A 20,116-nucleotide genomic window follows, 5' to 3' on the forward strand; every position below is an offset into this window, starting at 1 on the left:
CTGTACACTGAACTACATCTGGCTTCATCTGAACTAGTATTCCCCAAATCCACGTGTGCATCAATATGCATCCAAGTGAAAGGGAATGCTGGCTGGCTGATCTTGAGCAAGTGACATTATCTCTGGGCCCAGCTTCCTCACTTATGAAGTGAAGGTTGCAGATTAGGTTCTCTTTATTTACAAAAATTTTTGCTGAAGTAGAACATAAAGGATAACAAATAATAAATGTATGATTTATTTTTTTAAATTGGCAACTTGGTTTTATTTAAATTAAGAATTTCTGGTTTTTCTTTCTTTTTTATTGCTTTTATTTTTTAAATACATGACAGTGGAATGCATCATAATTCTTATTACACATATAGAACACAATTTTTCATATCTCTGTATATAAAGTATGTTCACACCAATTCATGTCTTCATACATGTACTTTGGATAATAATGTCCATCCCATTCCACCATCGTTGCTAACCCCCTGCCCCTCCCACCCCTCTGCCTTATCTAGAGTTTGTCTATTCCTCGAGTGCTCCCTCTCCCTACCCCACTATGAGTCAGTCACCTTATATCAGAGAAAACATTCGGCACTTGTTTTTTTTGGGATTGGCTACCTTCACTTTGCACTATCTTCTCCAACTGCATCCATTTACCTGCAAATGCCATGGTTTTATTCTCTTTTATTGCTGAGTAATATTCCATTGTGTATATATGCCACATTTTTTAATCAATTCATCTACTGAAGGGCATCTAGGTTTAAATGTATGATTTATTAGCTACAAATGTTTATAAAGAACCACCTCCCAGGGCTGGGGTTATGGCTCAGTGGTAGAGCACTTGCCTGGCATGTGTGAGGCACTGGGTTTGATTTTCAGCACCACATATAAATAAATAAATTCAATAAAGGTTCATTGATAAGTAAATATATTTAAAAAAAGAAAAAAGAAAAAAAAAAGAACTACCTTTCAGTTCAAGAAGCAAAATATTTTCAGTATCCCATAAACTCCTACAAAGGTAACACTACTCTGACCCTGGCCTAGCACTATGTATTATATAAATGGAGTCAATGGTGGCTTTTTTCTTTTTCTTTTGGCACTGGAGATTGAACCCTTGGGTGCATCACCACTGAGCTATATATCTCTATTCCTTTTTATTTTTTGTTTTGAGACACTCTTGTTAAGTTGCTGAGACTGGCCTTGAACTTGTGACCCTCTTGCCTCAGCCTCCTGAGCTGCTGGGATTATAGGTGTGCACCACTGCAGCTGGCTGATAGCAGGCTTCTTTCATTCATCATTGTTTGTGAGATTCATTCTCCATGTGTTCCTTCAGTCTCACTGCTGAATGCTCTGTTGTATGAATATACAGTTATTCCTGCATTCCACTCTTAAATCATATGAGTTGCATCTAGTTTTTGCTATTATCAATAGCACAGCGGTGGAGATTCTTGGATCCATCTTTTGGTGAATATACTTATGGATTTCTGTTGTGTTCTGGGGATGTAGAAAAGTTCATCTTCTACATGCCCTTTGGGGATCTTTCCTGATGAAGAACCAAGTACCATAGTGGGAACACATATCCACTTAGTAGGTTTTCCAAACTAACCAAAGACTCACTGCTGTTAAAACTCAATCAATGTCTTGGGCTGGGCTGGTCAGCTCAACATTCTTGAGCCCAACCTCTCTGATGGGTAACCATGACAAAGGAACATGTATCCACACCCACATAACAGGACCTGCTTTCATAGAAAGCTAGGAAGTAGGTATCCTTCAAGGATGGCAGTAAATTGCATTTGTATGGCCAGGTAAGGTCCAACTCCCATGAGCCTGTAGGGTAGGCCAGAGCAGCTCAGAGAGCTCTGGGAAATATGCACTTCACTGTGATCCACTTCACTGCCAGAGCTATGAAATGAATCTGTCAACAGTCAATCTAGTTCATCTGAGTGCATCTCCTAAATGTTAAGTACCTGGTAGATGTTCAACATAAATAACCATAGCAGTTTAGGGGCAAAAAGATCCTGTCATACAATTTTGAAATAGACAATTTGCCCTTTCAGCAAGTTTTCAGAAAATAGGAAATTTCTTCAAAGTAAGCACTTTACAAATGCTATTTAAAAAATGAGGTTTGGATGGAACTATGAGAACTGTGCTCCTCAAAGTACAGTCCACAGACTGGCATTGGCATAAGCATCATGTAAGAGGTTGTTAAAAATTAATCTTATTTTAAAATTAATTATTGTGGCTGCGTATGGTGGTCTTTGCCTGTAACCTCAGTGACTCAGGGGGCTGAAGTAGGAGGATTGCAAGTCCAAGGCCCGCCTGGGCAATTTATGGAGATCCCGTCAAAATAAAAAAAATTAAAAGGGTTGGGGCTGGGGGGCTGGGGATGTGGCTCAAGCGGTAGCGCGCTCGCCTGGCATGCGTGCGGCCCGGGTTCGATTCTCAGCACCACATACAAAGATGTTGTGTCCACCAATAACTAAAAAAATAAATAAATAAATATTAAAAAAAAAAAAAAGGGTTGGGGATGTAGCTCAGTGGTACAGTGCCCCTGGGTTCAATCCCTGGTAACACACACACACACACCCACAACTAACACTGAATCCCACTAATATGTATAATTATAATGAATTAATAAAAAAATTTTAAAATGATTAAATTAAAAATTTTAAAATATTTCAGGCCCCATTCCAAAAGCAGAATCCCTTGGGTGAGGTCTGGAAATCTGTATTTAACAAGATCAGGTGGTTGTCAGGTACTACAAAGTTTGAAACTGTGTTCATCCCTCCTACATGAGGGTCCCCATGCTTTGGGGGAGACAAGAGCCTTTTGAAACAGATAAAATGATCCTAACATTTACCCAAAAACTGCTCTGCTGGTTCTGGGACAAGTTCCAATTCTTGTTTGCAAAAATTTTTTTAGATCTTGGCCTCAAGTGGACCTTGCTTCTTTCCTGGGACACCACTGGTTGAATTAAACTGCTCACAGTTTTGTCTTTGTTGGGGATTGCGCCTTCTCAGTTGACCCCTTGTTGAGACAGCCCTCTGTAGTCTACTACATGTCACTCTAAATGCTCTCTGAAAACCTCCTTTGTCCTCATCAGCCATCCACTTCAGAAGTGGTGGTGTTGTTTTGAGGCAGGGTTTGAGATGTCATATAGAATAAAGCTATGATTGTATTGAAAACCAGGAGAGGATAAGCAGCTAACACAAACATGAAAAAGGCCCAAGCACATGCTGTACCAGGGTAGAGAATGACAGCATGCTCCCTTGGGACTGCTTTGTTTCTGAGGTCTGGGTATTCATGCACAGAGCTGATAGGCTTGCTGATGAGGTTTATAGGGTTCCAATTTGGACCCCTAAAGGGATCAGCTTATATGTCTACCATTCCATGTGGATGGGAAGGCCTGATGCGATGTTCGTGGGTACTGGTGGCATTGGGGACCTCCTCATCCTCCAACATCTTCATCAGAGCTCAGCCCTAAAAATCCAAACTCCTGTTCCTAAATTCTACCCAACACCACAGCCTTTTACTCTGATACAGAAACTTCACATGCTTCCTCCTCTCTACCATGTTGTTTTAAAAACTTTTAATGGAAGCAGAATAATATGCTCTGGGACACTTTTTGTTATTTTAGTGACAATTTCCCACCATGAAAAAACACTTACAGGCAACAGGAAATGGAGAATGTGAAAAGACAGGCCTTGGGCTAAATTTGAATGGTGGAAACTTTCTACCAAAATATTTTCCATAGAAATTCACTTTCTTTAGTTTTGATGACTACCCACTAGATCATTGTGGCTAGATGCCACTGACCAACCAGGAAATTGGAAAATAAATAAAGAAACCGAGAAACTGTTTCATATGGCCTTTTAGAAACTGTTTTTTTGTTTGTTTGTTTGTTTTGTTTGTTTTATTGGTTTTGTTTTTGAGTGGGAGCATAGAAAAGCCACATTCTGACCCAAACTGATCATACAGAGTTTGGAGTACAGCATATTTAATTACAAAAACTCTATGACTGTTATTTCATAAGACTACTGAAAACTTCAGGGAAGGGAAAGGAAAGGACACTCAGGGGACAGGGCAGAGGAGCTGAGAGTGCACTTTCTGCTGCTCTGGAGGGCAAGTAAGAGTGGAGCTGCGTGCCTCCCCTCCCCAGAGTCCCAGATGTGGAACACCTGTGATATTTAAATATTGTATGCAGTATAATCAAATAATACATAATAAAATTATATATAATATTACTACTGCTAATATGCTGATATATAAGCTTTGGATTAAATTTCCAACCTATGTTAATGCATGTATGTCAATTTCACTGAAATATTTGAAGAATTGAAAACTGAGGACTTAATGGGTTAACATTTAGGGAGCATCTATTCCAGGCCAGCTTCCTCCTAAGACCATGATACAGTGAACCCTATTTAACTCTCATACCTACCTTTGTCAATATGATGACCTGCTCTCCATCTTCTCCCTTTATAGGTTAGGAAACAGGTTTGTTGAGATTAACTTGTAGTCACCCACTTGTACTGATTAAACAGAAATTCAAGTGTGAATCTCTTTTCACTCAAAGTTCTGTGGTAAGATCTCTATTATATTAAGGTGGCCTGGTTGTTAAAATAAATAGCACCATTTGACAAGAAAAATCTGTTATATAACTATAGAACACTCATTTCTAGTTATATGTATTTATCTTAATGATGATTCAGAAGAACAGATACTAGGGTCTGTAAGTAGCTCTTGAACTTGAAAGTATTAAGTTTTACCCAACTCCAAGAGAACAAGACATTGGCATTCCTCTGAGGAATGCAGCATTTAAAATTGTTGCCAGTGCCCTCTGAATCCATGTTCCCTAACCAAGGGAGAGCCTTACAGGAGAAATAAAGATGACAGCTAGGGGACTATGGGTCCAACCCTATGGCTTCCAAAGACATAAGGGAAGGTCTTGGAAGCTCAGTGAGTTGCTGACTGATATTTTGGTCCATTTGAACACTGCTTTTTCCTCTACTTGTTTCTAGAGGAAACAGTACCGTAAAGACTTTAGTGAATCCCACTTCAGATCTGTCACCACTTTTTCACAGGCAAACCCAAGAGTGTAGGAATGGGTGGGGAAAAATACCTTCCACTAAACAACCCTACCCATGACTTTGCTGGAGGGATGAATGGGTCTGTAATGACTGGCCTTACAAACCGAAGCTCCAGAGACAGGTAAGGTGGAAAAAAAGGTGTGAATTCACACCCCAAAGAACTGGAAATAACGTCTTGACTATCTTCACCTTGCCAGCAAAAAAGTTAAGAATGTACCTCAGCCAAAGGCAAGGAAACATAAATGTATGAAAAATAACTTGAACCTCATAGTTTTTGCAAAAGACCATTTGGCCCAAAGTGTGAGTTTCAGAGCCATAAATCATTTGTAGCACACACTTTTCTTTATTGAAGGATGCTCAGTCTCCTGAGATTTCACTTTACATAAAACTGGCATAGCTCAGAAGCGAGATGGCATGAGAATCTTACCTCAGCGTGACTTGGAAGAAACCCCCACACTCCTCCTGAATTCTGTTCTAGGTTCCCGACCCCATGTTCTCTAGCTCCTCTGAGCCTCATAACTCTTTAGGTTACTCCTATGATACGCACTGTAATTCTTTCTATTTTGGGTTATTTCTGCGTGAGTTTTAGGGGCCAAAAGACCCTGATTCACTTGAGTGCCCCCAAAGCCCTTAACCCACAGACTGGCTGCGGGTGGGCACATCAGTAAATACGGGGGGAATGGAACAGGATCCTCCAACGTCTTCTTCCACCTCGGCTTTCCGTTAAACACGGCTCTGAAGCTGCGAGCAGCCTCCGCAAGGCCTGCCTCCCGTTGGCGAGGCCGGACACTCGGAGGACAGGGCAGAGGGCTGAAGGCTCACTTCCTGCCGCGCGGGGGCGAGGGCGGAGCTGCCCGCCTCCCTCCGCACTCGTCCCTCCCCGCCTCCCCCGCTCTCGCTCTTCCCGCCCCTGGGGGCGGCCGAGGCGCCGCGGGGGCGGGGCCGCGAGCGGGTGGGCGGCGTGGCGGTGCGGGCTGGGCGCCGGGGCCGAGGTGCTGGCGGACCCGCGGCGGGCTGGGGCGGCGAGCTGGGGCGCGTCGCGGAGAAGCCCAGCAGGCAGGACGAGGAGTGTGCGAGCCGCGGCTCCTACCAGGCCAGTGCAGGGACTTGGCCCGAACGGGGTCTCGGCCCGGGGGGCGCTCGGGAGACCACCGCAGCGGGCAGCGGGAGGAAACGGCGGCGGCGGCGGCGGCGCGACCGGAGCGGTGCGCGCCATGGCGGGCGGCCCCCCCAAGGCCCTGCAGTCCACGGGGCCCTACTCCCTGCGCGACATGCCGCACCCGCTGGCCGGCTCCAGCAGCGAGGAGGCCGTGGGCGGCGACAGCACGCCCAGCCCGGACCTGCTGATGGCCCGCAGCTTCGGTGACAAGGTAAGACGCGTGGTACTGGGGACTGGGAGCCTCATTCCACCTCACGGGGTGGGGGAGGATAATTCTGGAGCCGTGCTGGGAGGGACCGCGCCCACCCTGGCGCCCCTTCCCGGGGTACGGGCGTGCCCTAGCCCCCAGAACCCTCTGCCGCCCCCGTGGGGTCGCAGCTGCAGGGGAGAGCGGCCCGGAGAGGAGCTTCTCTGGCGCTGACTGGTGGAGCTCGGTGACAGCTGGTGGGGAGGGGTCCTGCTAGCGTGTTGGGGCGGGAGGCTGCGTGCAGTGCTCTGCGCCTGTGTCCTGGGATGGGGTCCCAAGTTCCTCCAGGTGCATCCCTGGGGGCTGAGCTGCTGAATAACTTGTAGCGCCTCCAGTTTCCTGGGACTGCAAAAAAAAAAAAAAAAACCAAAACAAACAAACAAACAAACAAACAAAAAAAGCCGGAGTTAATGGCTTTCCGGGGTAGGACTGGGCAGCAGCCTCGGGCTTGCGGCGAGAACTGTCTTCTTCCCCACTAGTCATGTGGGGTGTGATCTTTGTTTAGGTTTGCTGTTTGCCCCGAGGAGTCACCTGACTCCGACCCTGGCCGCGGCGGGAGGAGAGTCTCGCTGTGGTTTTCTGTCTGGGGCTTCATTCACCTCCGACGGCCTACACACCGTTTAGGTTTGGCACAGGCTGGTTTTGTGGTTGATGGAGAGAAAGCTCGCCCTTTGACCTTCTTTGTGCAGAGAGAGGCTTCTGATTTTCTTAGAGTGACACAACCCTCCTTTTGCTGTGAGAGACTGTGAAGTCCTTTGCGGGGAAGGGAGGACACCGTCTCCCCAGCCCCTATTTCAGCTGTGAGCAGGACGTGAGCAGTGATTCTGTCAGTACTCCTGTTGCCTCTTGGTCATTAATTGCTGAAATTTTGAATTTCAGCACTTGTGAGGAGGGACAAGCACTAGGAGGATTTTCTCCTCCTATTAAAGTACTAAATGAATTCTTCCTTGTCTCAATATTAATGAAATCAGAAGACATAATGTTCTTCTCCCCTTAGATGGAGGGTATGTGGTACAATAAAAATCAGTATGAGAAAATATAATTTGATGGGTTTACAGTTAGAAGGATCCTGAGCACTCAAATTAGTTAGGGAGTGGGGCTGATGTTATCTCCTAGAGGTTTGTAAAGCATTAGAAAGAAGAAAACTTAGGCTTGGTGTTTTTTTTTTTTCCCCCTTCATTTTATAGAAGATATATAGAGTATATGAGCACTTTTGTAGCTTGGAAATATCTTGCACGTATTTGACATTCAAAAACTAATTGTTGAATGGCTAAATGAATACTGTGTTGTTTCTTATGGACAGAGAAATTGATCTTAAATGGACATCTATAGGATAGGAATTGAGGTTAAACCTTCTGATTTCCTTCTCAGTTCTGTGTATGATAGTGAATCAATTATCTATTGCTTGTAAAAAGTCCCCAAAATATAGTACCTGGAAATAATGTCTGTGGGTCAGAAATCTGGGAGTAGCTTCTTTGGGTGTTTCTCACCTAGGTCTTTCAGGAGACTGCAGTGATTTGAAGGCTGGATTGAGGGAGAATCGGCTTCCAAGTGCACTCATGTAGCTGTTGGCAGGCTTTAGTTACTCTGCGTGGGGCAATTTGACATGGCAGCTGGTTTCTCCCAGAGTCAATGAGCCAATCTTATATAACTAGCCTCTACTGTGTTCTGTGGGTCACGTAGACCAACACTGGTACAACGAGGGGAGAGGGTATGAATACCAGGGAATGAATACCAGGAGGTGGAGATCACTGGGGCCATCTTGGAGGCTATTTAAAATATGTGCTTAATGATTTGCCCGTGGGTGACACCTGACTTAGCAGTGTGATTGTTTCATTAATAAGTTCTTGGAGGGCGTATGCCCTGCACCACCAAGATCTGGGTGGGTCAAGAGTGAGGCACAAGTCTGATTACTGATGGCTTCCTTCCCAGGATCAGTTCTTTGAGAGAGACAATCTTGAAGGCACTATTATTAATTATTAGACAGCTATGGGGAAGGTCTAAATAATACCAGTCTCAAGGGCCTGATTTATAGTAAGCCACTTTTCCTTAGAGGCTTAGCATTGTAATTTCCTTTTCTAACTGGGAGTAACATTTTCCTCCAGTCTTGACTACACAGGTGTTCTTATGAATTTCTGTAGAGAGAAGCTAGCAAGTGGCAGAGGTGAGTCAGAACAGGAAGCCTACTCTTTGCCATGCTTTCTCTTGCTTAGGCAGCCTGGGGGTCATTGGGGGGTGAGTGGGTAAGTCAGGTGCTGTGGTCTTTGGATTTTAGGATTGTGATGACAAGGAATCGGGGTTGAAGAGTGAAGGTTGGATAGGCTGCCCTCAGTGCATAGTTATTATGCAGATGGCACAGGGTGGTGCTGTGAAATAAGATAACCTGGCCTCTTGGTCCAGCTGACACTCTGAATGGCCTCTTAGTGCTCTAGTAGGGCAGAGACCAAATATGGTGGATGCTCCATCCATAAAGTTCTCAAATCATTCAAACCATGGGGTGATGGGGGAATTCTTTATATTTCCCTAGGGTTGCTAGGGTTAATTCTTCTGATGCCAGCTAAACCCACAGGCCTTATATCATCACATCTCTCCTCTCTAACTAAAATTGTAAATAATTCACTTGATGTATTTGTCCTCTTTTTACTTTCATCCATGGATTTCATCATGTTTCTCCTCTGACTCAGCCTCTGATTTCTGTATGCCTTCCAGAAGGGAATACCTAAACCCTCTTAAGTCCTGTTCTGTGACTAACACCTCTTCCCATATCCCCACCCTCTTTACTGAACTTGTCCTCCTCCTTCCTGCCCCCTTAGGTCACCTAGATTTCCCTGAAGTCTTAGAAATGGAGGTGTCTTTTCATTCTGTACTTCATTTAAATCAGGGCCAGGAGGTGGGCTTCAGGGTCCTTTCCCTCCATTCTCCATTGCCTTTTTTAAACCAAGGTCTGGTCTTTTGAGGATCATGTCATTTTTTTTATTCAGTCAAAAAAAAAAAATAGGACTTCCTCTGAGCTAGGCCCTGTTCTAAGAACTTGAGATGAATAAACCAGCCCAGGTCACCCTAAACCTGCCCTCAGGGGGGTACATTTTGGTGACTTTGTACTATATTATGCAGTAAATGCCTTGGAAAAAAGAAAAAGTTGAACAGGGAGGGGGTCTTCAGGATCACTGGCCGTGGGGAGGGGAATTTGGGTAGGCCTTACTGAGACTTGACGGAAATGAGAGAGAGTCAGCAGGTGGATGTTTGGAGAAGTGTCAGGTGGAGGGCAGCCGGAAACAGAGGCCTGAGATCACAGGCCTGGTGAGTCAGGGAGACCTGGAGGCCAGCGTGCCTGGGGCAGAGTGAGCCTTGGAAACTCACAAACTAAGGGGTACAGAGGAATCAAATTGCATTTGCCTTTGGCAGTGCTTCCCTGAGGATTTTGGCCTTGACTTTGAGTGCCACAGAGAGGGGGCTTTCCAGGGTCTGGAGCCTATTTGGACTCTCGTGGTCAAAGGAGCAAACAGGCTGTGGAATTGGGAAAACCTTGTTTGTGCTGCAGAATTAGGACCCCTTTAAAGGTCAGAAACCAAAGCAGACTCATGAACCAGAGCTGGGAAAAGTCTACTGGTTCCTGTTGAAGAGGCCCAGGGACTTTGGCTTCAGGAATGGCTGGAACAAGGTATCCAGATGATGTTGGAATCTGTCACTTGCCATCTCTTGGCTCTGCTTTCTTCTGTACTAGCTTTTTTTTTTTTTTTTGCCTCCTCAAGCTAGTGGAGGGATATGTTTCACAGACGAGCTTCACCGCTCCAGCAGAGAGCTCCTCTTTCCTGATAGTTCCAGTGAAAGCTCTGGGCTGGTGTCTTGTTGGCTTAAATTGGGTCAGGTACCTAAACCTGTCTTTGTGACTCTAATTACTCAGACCTGATCTGAGCGCTTTAGCTTTGTAATGAGGAGAGGGATTTTTATTTTTTCTACAATAGTGAAGTATACAAGTGGAGCATTTAAAAATGTCTGGAGATTTTAAAGAATAAAATGTATCTGTACAGTTTAAAGAATAATAAAATGAATGTCCATAATAAGACATAGACTATTACAAATACTTTGGAAGCCCCTCTGTGCTTAGGAAGGAAAGAGATGGTTTTCACAGTAAAATCAAGGTGGGGGCCTAGCTCAGCCCTGGAGGACTTGCTGAACATGCCTGAGATCCTGGGTTTGACTCCCCAGCACCAAACAGCAACAACAACAAAAACCCAAAGTAAAATCATGGTCTTCCTGTAACCAGAAGGAGGAAGAGTGCACGTAGGACAAGCAGGAAGCACTGAATGTTCACTGCTACCTTTTTCTTCCCTGTAATTTTCTTTTTTATTATTTTTATGCTGTGCTGGGGATTGATCCTAGGGTCTTGTGCATGCAGGCAAGTGCTTTACTACTGAGCTGCATCCCTACCCCATTCCTGTCATTTTCTAACTTCATTACTGTTCACTCTCATTCATTAAAATCTTTAGCCCCTCAACTTACTGTCTTTTCAAAGCACATCCTCATCTTAGAGGACTTAACCATTCACATGACTGATCTGTCCGAGTCTCCAAAATGATCTATTTCTTGCCCTGTTTATCTCTAATCACTTTCACCATTTTTATAGCTCATCTGCCCTCTCTCTGGCCACACCCTTATATTATGATACCTACAGTTAGTCCAGCACTGAAATAATGCTATTAGATACCTTTAAAATGTTTATTTTGTGTATTTTAGGTATATAATGTGATGTTATGGGATACATAGAGGTAGTAAAAAGGTTACTGTAGTGAAGCAAATTAGCATATGTGTGTGCATGGAGGGCCAAGGGCAGCTAAAACCTACTCACTTTCTAGTCCAGTGAACCCTACTGTCAACACCTGAGTGTGCAGACCCCCTCTGTCACTGTAGAATAAGCTTCTGTATCCTTGCCCAAAGGTTCACGTGTTGGGTACATGGTCTCCGGGTGTTGGTAATGGGAGGTGATGTGAATCTGTTAGAAGTGGCTGAGTGCGAGATCCTTGTGTCTTTGGGGCCATGACCTATTGTGGGGTCCCAGTCTTTCTCTCTGCTTCCTGGCTCAAGATGTGACTTCTGACTCTCACACACACACACTCCACTACCACCCCACTGTGGGCTCCTCACCAGAACAGAGCTAATGCAGGTGCCATGCCCTTGAACTTCCAATTCTGAGCTAAACAAACCTTTCTTCCTTTTTTTTTTTCCCCCCTAATGCTGGGCATTGAACCCAGGGCCTTTTGTGGCTTAGCATATGTTCTACCACTGAACTATACCCCAGCCTAAATTTTTTTCTTTATAAAATGAGTTGCCTCAGGCATTTCATTGTAACTCAAAGCTGACATTAAGCCCTCTCAACTGACTCATTCCTACTCATGTTTAAACATCCTCAAAGTGAATATGAAGAGAAGTGCCCTGTCGCTCTCTTGCCCTCCAACTCATGCCCAATTTTGTGATTCCCCTTTATACTCTTTGAAAGGAAGGTTTGCTGTTCTCACCTCTACTCTGCTAACCTCTGACTTATTGCTCAGCCTCCTGCCCTCTGGTTTTGAATTTTGCTATTCAGGGACTGCCCTGACTCTCTTATTGCCAAATTCAGTAGGTGCTTCCTAGGTCTTATGTCACCTGGCTTCTTGGCAGGCAGCACTTGATCCTGCTAAAGTACTTGCAGCCCTTGGCTTCCTGTTTTAGAGTGTGCACTCTAGAGTCAGGTCATCTGGATTTGAATCTCAGCTTCACCATTTATGATCTGGGCAACTGCAAATTGCTTAACCTCTCTGAGCCTCAATTTCCTCATCTGTAAAAAGAGAGTCACAGAAGTACTCTATAGCTGGGTTGATCCGTGAGTTTGGACAGTAGTGCCCGGCACATCAGGACGCTTTAATCAATGTAAGGTGGTGGTTATTATTCCTTGATATTCCAGATTTTCTTTCTGCATTTTTGTCTATTTGTCAGTTTCCATGTCCATTGCAGTCCCATCAGGGAATAAAAAAGGCTGAAGGTGCTTTGTATGGAGAGGCTGTAGTACGGGGAAGTAGTCACCTAGCGGGTGGAAAACCTAAGATGCCAAGGGCAGGCGAGGAGCCCAGAGAGCAGCCATGGCAGGAAGCTGCCGTCACTCTCAGGACCAGAAACAGTGAAGAAGGTGGTGTTAGCAGAAGCCGAGAGCTTCTGGGGGAGCTAGCCTGGAGGCGGGGCTCCTAAGAGCTGGAACCACAGAGGAAGGGGTCCTGGAGGGGAAGCTGCACGGCCAGCCAGGGACACTTGCTGGAGAAGAGGCGGGGAGTTGGGCACTGGGGAGAAACACCTGGCTGTTCTTGTCCTGCCGCCTGGTCTTTCCTGTCTTTCACTGGGCCAGCTGTGGTCCTGAGTGGACCTGTGCCCCAAGGGGGGCCCGTCCATCTTTCCCGAGATTAGTTAGATGGGTGCTGAGGGAAAGGGCTGCTTCTGTTAGATGGTGAGCAGCTGTTTCCTGAGTGGGTTATCGTGCCTGCCTAAGGATGAGCCAGAGAGGGAAGTGGAGCCCGGAGGGGAGAGGGCAAGCACGTGAATTCTGGGCCAGCTGTGCCTGAGCTTAGCCTGGCTTCCTGGTCACAGGAAGTAGTCAGTTCCTTTTTGTTTGATTTATTACTTAAAACTGGGGGGGGGGGGGAGTTTGACAGTATATTTACCTTGAAATATGGAGTGAAAATTTAGTTTTACTTTGGGAATGTTGAGGAGGGTGGGTTTAATTCCTGTTGATCAGACCCATTATTAAGGTATATGTCTGTGCATTGGTTCAGGTGGCAGAGGTGTGGCTTCACCGGTTCATGAGGCTTGAGGGGACAGTCAGGTGTGGGGTGGGCTTAGGTGTAAGGTGGTGGTTATTATTCCTTGATATTCCAGATTTTCTTTCTGCATTTTTATCTTAGCCCACCCCACAAATAGACAGAAATGTAGAAAGAAAATCTGGAATACAATGTCAAGGAATAATAATAAATGCTAGTCCAGAGAAGTGATGCTCAGATTGGGAAGCAAGTGTGATGTGTACAGATGCCTGTCATGTGGTCTTATGAAGCCAGAAGTTCAGGAGCACAGCTCCCAAGGTGGTGTTGACTGTGCTCGCAGGAGGAGGATTGGGTTGGGCCATGTGTGGAGAGAGGGTCAGAGCATCTCGAGCGGGGACTGGTGCACGGGGACCTGGGTAGAAAGGTCAGGAGGGGACTGCAAACTGTTCTGAGTGCTATGATGTGGAGGTTAGCTCCTTTCTTTAGGCAGCAGCAGCCTCAGAGGGTCTTTGAGCAGGGAAATGTGTGATCAGCACTTAGGATGGGGAGGGACTGGCAGTGAAGAGGTACAGTAGGAAGGGGTTAGCCTGGCTCATGACTCGATGGGCAAGGGGCACCTTATGCAGTTGAGGGGGAGAAATAAAGAATGTCCATGCGCTTCTGCCCTTTTCAATGCTTATTCACTCAAATCACTCAGTAAAATTTCACTCTATGGGTTCTTTTTTTAAAAAAATATTTATTTTTTTAGTGGTTTTTGGACACTATACCTTTATTTTTTTAATTTTTGTGGTGCTGAGGATCGAATCCAGGACCTCGCATGTGTGAGGCCAGTGCTTAACCCCAGCCCCCACTCTATAGGTTCTTTTTTTTTTTTAATTTATTTTTTAGTTTTCGGCGGACACAACATCTTTATTTATATGTGGTGCTGAGGATCGAACCCAGCACCGTGTGCATGCCAGGCGAGCGCGCTACCGCTTGAGCCACATCTCTAGCCCATGGAGCACAATTTTTCATGTCTCTGTTTCTTAATCAAGAAAATGACAATCCTCAATGCTAGGCACTGAAATGGACATAATCAATTCACAGCAAACAATTCTAGATTGATTATAAGCATTGCAAACACATTTAATCATGCCAGGCTCATGACAGACATTCCCTCTGCAAGCTAAGCTCAAGTGTCACATCAAAAGTCTCAAGCCTTAAGCTCTAAGTCCAGCAGATGCACACTCACTCAGACCATGTGATCAGATCAGGAACCAAGGCAGGCTTCTCCTGGGGTGGAGCAGAGTCCTTGTCTCACCAGAGTCAAGAGGCTCCTGTAGTTTGAGAGCCCTGAGAACAATGCAGAGGATCAGGCAGATGAGAAGAGTTGGGATGTCAGTCCAGATCCTCCTCAGGCTCTCAGGCTTGTGTGCATCAGTGTCGGCTGGCTGAATGTTAATTTGCTCCATCATTTATACTAAATTTGGGGGCTTCTGACCACCCTTTCAATCCCTATCAGCTGCTACTCGATTTCTCAGTGACGTCATTCGTCCTGAGGTTAAACCATCTGGTCTGGTGGTCCCTGCCCTGATTTTCTTGCTTTTATCAGGGCGAGGGCAACAAGCCAGAGACTGCACTCTGAGTTTGTCAGGGTGGAGAGAAGTGACTTGTTTGTGCCTGGGGGCCATGCTGGAGGGCTCCATAGTTGTACCTGGTGAGATGCAGGTTCCAAACTGGAGTTTTAAAATGGAGTTGCTTAGGCTAAGGCCTAAGGCCATCCTTACAGCTGAGGTTGGAGTTGTTGCTTGGGAGAAGGAAGATTAGTAAAGATGATTACTTTTGGTGTCCAGAGGAGGACTGGTTTCCTAGTCCAGGGGACTAATGCTCAGACTGGGAAGCAAGTGTGATGTGTACAGATGCTTCTCATGTGGTCTCATGAAGCCAGGAGTTCAGGACAGAGGTTGTCCAAAGCCGGCTGCTGGAAGCCTGCTTGAACAAATCCCTTCTCAGGGAAACGCATCTTTGTCAAACAGGCATGTAATCCCCACAGATCCAAACAGATGGGAGTGGGAGAAGAAGTGAGGCCAGAGTTTAGACAGAGTGGATGTTGAAATGAAAGATGTGACAGCAGTTTGAGGATTGAGCTTTGGTGGAGGCAAAGGAAGTATGTAAACATTAGCATGGCCAGGGCCACAGATGCATGTGTGATCCACTGGGCTTGTTTATTAGGTATTAGATCATATGGTGTTTCAGGCCTGCCTTGCCCCGAAGAATTCTTCATTTGGCTACCATAGAAGGGAATCAGGAATTAATGCCAATGTGTGGAGTTTTGTGTGTATGTAGAGGCAGGGGAAAGAGGGATATTGGGGAAAAGTGTTTCAGGGTTCCTGTTAGAGAAAATCACAGAGGTTGGGAGAGCATGCTGCACGCTTGGGTGGCAGAGTACAGGTGCTTTTCAAAATTCCAGTCTCCTGAGCATCTGCTACGTGTTGGGCTCTGTGCTAAATGCTGCAGGTGTAGAGAAAGATTTAAAAAAAGCCTTTCCCTTGAGATGTTCATGGTCCAGTGAAGAAGAGAGACACATGAAAAAATGTTTGTGTATAAAAAGTGCTGAACTTATTTGCTAACTCTATGACTTTTGACAAATGTTTTGACCTTTTTAATGCTTTCATTTCCCTGTCTATATTTTGGAATGTCCTACAGGGATGTTTTGAAGTTTAAACGAGTATTTTTAATGTTGTTTGCACTACAGGCTGAGTATCCCTAATCCAAAAATCTGAAATCCATTTAATGCTCTGAAATCTGAAACTTGAGAATTTCAGATTTTGGATTTGGGTGTTGGGGATGCTCACTCAGTAAGCTATGTGTAAGTATTCCAAAATCTGGAACTTTTCGTCCCAAGCATTTTTGGATAAGGGATACTCAGCCTGTATGCCAGTGCTAGGTGGTGGTGTTGCCCTGGAAGTAGACCCTGAGAACAGTTGCTGGTCATTTATTTGAGGGGTGAAGGAAACAGCATTAGAAGAGTAGGGGAAGTGACACAGGGAAGGGACGTTAACCACTAAAGGGTATGTTACCAAGCCAGTTTCCACTGAGCATGGACCAGTCATCACCCAGCAGGGAGCCTCTCCATGGTGAGGGAGCTAGGGGTCTTCCAGCAGCAACTCTCATTGGTCATTGATTGAAGGCTGCTTGGGTGGGGTGTTTGGATATTAATTCCCAAGCACTTGCCAACCTGCCCCGTGGTGGGCAAAGTAGGTTCAGCAGCCAGATGAAGCAGTTAGGCTGAGAAATGCAGGTGCTGGGGCTTGGGAGTCAGGTCACTGGGTACTGATAAGGGGATATACAGATGGGGCCCCAACAGCATCTGTTACGGTAATTATGAAAGTGATGTATGGGGAATAAAGCAAAGGTGACCTTGCTTAGGAAGAGAGTAGCTTTTCCAAAGAAGATAATGTTTGCACTGGAGAATGAAGTAGATGGTTTACAAATGGACAGAGGTAGGAAGAGCACCTGAGGCCCCCAGAACCCCTCAAAACCCAGAATGGGTCATCACTTAGCAGTGTCAAGTAATGTACGTTGTGCACCAGGGGGTCAGAAAGGGATGCCTGGAGAGGTAGAAAGTGTGCAGATTGTGCCCTGTAGTGACAGATACTAAAGCCCGAGCAGTCTGGAGGTTGGTCAAGTGTCACACAGGGCAACAGCAGGACCATGTTGGTGGTTTTAAGAGAGGTTACTGTGATCAGGTTCCTAGCATAGATTGGGTAGATAGAGCCTGGCTGTAGGGAGTCCAGGGAGGAGGCTGTTGCAGCAGGAGATGGGGGCGTGCGGGGGTGGGGGTGGGGGTGGGGGTGGGGAGGTAGTATTAGACTCGGGAGTGTATTAGTCAGTATTTTTTTTTTTTTTTGCACATGATAGATACCCAACTTGCATTAACTTCAACAAAAAGCCAAACCTGTTGACAGGCTCATTTAACCATAGGAATGAGCGGAACTTGTGAATGCCACTGAGGGTTGGTATTCTCAGTCCAGTTTGGTGCATGTCAGGAATCATGGCAACTGGTAGACATCTTGCATTCCTCACTTTATATAGCTCTGCCTCCAGAGGGGTTGGGGAGAGGGCTTCTCTTCCCAGGGAAGAATGTCTTGGACTTGGAAATGCCCATCCTCAGACTAGACAAATCAATTGGACCTTGAGAGTCATGTACTGTGATTGGTCCAACTTGGCTCAGGAATTTTCTGGGCCAATCAGTTGTGGCTGGGGGAGGAGTCTGAAGATATAAATGAGCTCTATTCCAGCTACAGGATCCCAAAGGCAATCTCGAGGTGTGCTGGACAGGCGACAAAAGATCTCTACAGGGGAGACTCTGGTCATTGGCATTGGTGACTGGCTAATGATGATGGCAAGACTAAAACAGGAATTTGAGAAGCAGGTCAACAATTAAACTGTATGTTTTCTAAGGCATATATGCTTCTTTTAAAAACAGAAATATAATTTACATGCCATAAAACTTTATTTTTTTGTTTTGAGATTGGTCTCATGATACCCAGGCTGATTTGAATTCTTGGGCTCAAGTGATTCTCCTGCCTCAGTTTCCTGAGGGACTACAGACCCATGCCACTATGCCCAGCCACAAAATTAATCTTTTTAAAAATATTTATTTATTTATTCAGTTCATAATAGTTATATATAACATTGGGATTTATTTTGATATAATTATAAATGCATGGAGTATAGTTTGCTCCAATTAAGTCCCCAGTACTTAGGCTTAACCTTCCCCTTCTCCCTCTTGCTGTTCCCTTTTTTCTACTCTACTAAATCTATTTAATCTTTTTTAAAAAAATTAGCATCTTGTGCATATACGTAATGATGAGACTCCTCATTGTAGTGTATTCATATATGTACAATAGAAAGCTAGATTCATTCCACTCTTTTTCCCTTATCTTGTCCATCCTCCCTCTCCCTCAATCCCCTTCTTCTATTCCCCTGATTTTTATTTTATTTTGATGGAATCTCCTCATTTGTTTTCTCTCTTCCCCTACCCAATTTTAGACTAGCTTCTGCGTATCAGAGAAAACATTCCACCTTTGACTTTCTGAGTCTGACTTATTTCATTTAGCATTATAGTCTCCAGTTCCATTCATTTACCAGCAAAAGACATAATTTCATTCATTTTCATGGCTGAGTCCGTGAGTATATATGTGGTATGTGTGTGTGTATACACACACACACACACACACACACACACACCACATTTCCATTTATCTGTTGAAGGGCACTTTGGTTGACTTGATAGTAAGGATATTGTGAATTGTGCTGCTATAAATTGATGTGGCTATCTCCCTAAAATATGCTGATTTTAGATCTTTTAGATATATATATATATATATATATATATATATATATATATATATATATTGAGGAGTGGGATACCTGGGTCATATGGTGGTTTCATTTCTAGTTTTTGGAGAAGTTTTCGTACTGCCTTCCAGAGTAGTTGCACTAATTTGCACTCCTCCTAACGATGTATAAGTGTACATTTTTCTTCACATCCTCACCAACATTTAAGCATTATACAGATTTAATGCAATTCCAATCAAAATTCCAATGATATTCCTCACAGAAATACAAAAAGCAATCATGTGTCCATCATCTTTTCTGGGAAAATAAGAGACTCAGAATAGCTAAAGTAGTCCTTAGCAGGAAGAATGAAGCAGGTGGCATCATATACTAGATGTTAAACTATACTACAGAGCAACAGTAACAAAAATAGCATGGTTTTGGCACCAAAACAGACTGGTAGACCAATGGTATGGAATAGAGGACACAGAGACTAACCCACATAATTACAGTTATCTTTATTAGACAAAGGCTCCAAAAACATACCATACATTGGAGAAAAGATAGCCTCTTCAACAAGTGGTTCTGGGAAAACTGGAGATCCATATGCAACAAAATGAAATTAAACCCCTGTCTCTCACCATGCACAAAACTCAACTCAAAGTGGATCAGGGACCTGCGGCTAATAGAAGAAAAAGTAAGCCCAAATCTCCATCATATCGGATTAGGCCCCTACTTCCTCCTATAGTGCAAGAATTAAAATCGAGAATTAATAAATGGGATGGATTCAAACTAAAAAGCTTCTTATCAGCAAAATAAACAATCAAAGGGGTGAATAAAGAGCCTACAGCTTGGGAGAAAATTTTTAGCACTTGCACATCAGATAGAGTACTAATCTGTATATAAAGAACTCAAAAAACTAAACTCCAAAAAAAACCAAATAACCTAATAAATAAATGGGCCAAGAAACTGAACAGACACTTTTCAGGTGATATACATACAATTAGTCAACAAATATATGAAAAAATGTTCAACATCTTTAGCAGTTAAAGAAATACAAATCAAAACTACTCTAAGATTTCATCTCACTCCAGTAAGAATGGCAGCTATTATGAATACAAACAGCAGTTAAGTGTTGGCGAGGATGTGGGAGGAAAGGCACACTCATATATTGCTGGTGGGTCTGCAAAATGGTACATCCAATATAGAAAGCAGTATGAAGATTCCTTGGAAAACTGGGAATGGAACCACCTTTTGATCCAGCTATCCTTCTCCTTGGTCTATACCTAAAGGACTTAAAAAGAGCATACTACAGGGACACAGCCACATGGATATTCATTGCAGCACAATTCACAATAGCTAAACTGTGGAACCAGCCTACATGCTTATCCTTCAGTAGATGAATGGATAAAGAAACTGTGGTATATATACACAATGGAATATTATTCAGCAATAAAAGAGAATAAAATCATGTCATATGTAGGTAAATGGATGGAGTTGGAGAAGATAATGGTAAGTGAAGTAA

The 20,116-nt window shown here is 44.4% G+C and overlaps 1 protein-coding gene across 1 annotated transcript in view; it reads left to right on the plus strand.

Annotated features, from left to right (window-relative positions):
• The first annotated feature begins 6,105 nt into the window (after window positions 1–6,105).
• The window catches only part of Snx30 (sorting nexin family member 30), a 112,926-nt gene continuing 98,915 nt past the window's right edge, over window positions 6,106–20,116 (plus strand). The window contains exon 1 of the mRNA XM_026391166.2: window positions 6,106–6,448. Within this exon, the coding sequence (XP_026246951.2) occupies window positions 6,293–6,448 (156 nt within the window). The 5' untranslated portion in view covers window positions 6,106–6,292. The remainder of the gene's footprint in view (window positions 6,449–20,116) is intronic.

The sequence above is a fragment of the Urocitellus parryii genome, chromosome 4 (assembly GCF_045843805.1).
Source record: "Urocitellus parryii isolate mUroPar1 chromosome 4, mUroPar1.hap1, whole genome shotgun sequence".
In the NCBI taxonomy this organism is placed as follows: domain Eukaryota; kingdom Metazoa; phylum Chordata; class Mammalia; order Rodentia; family Sciuridae; genus Urocitellus; species Urocitellus parryii.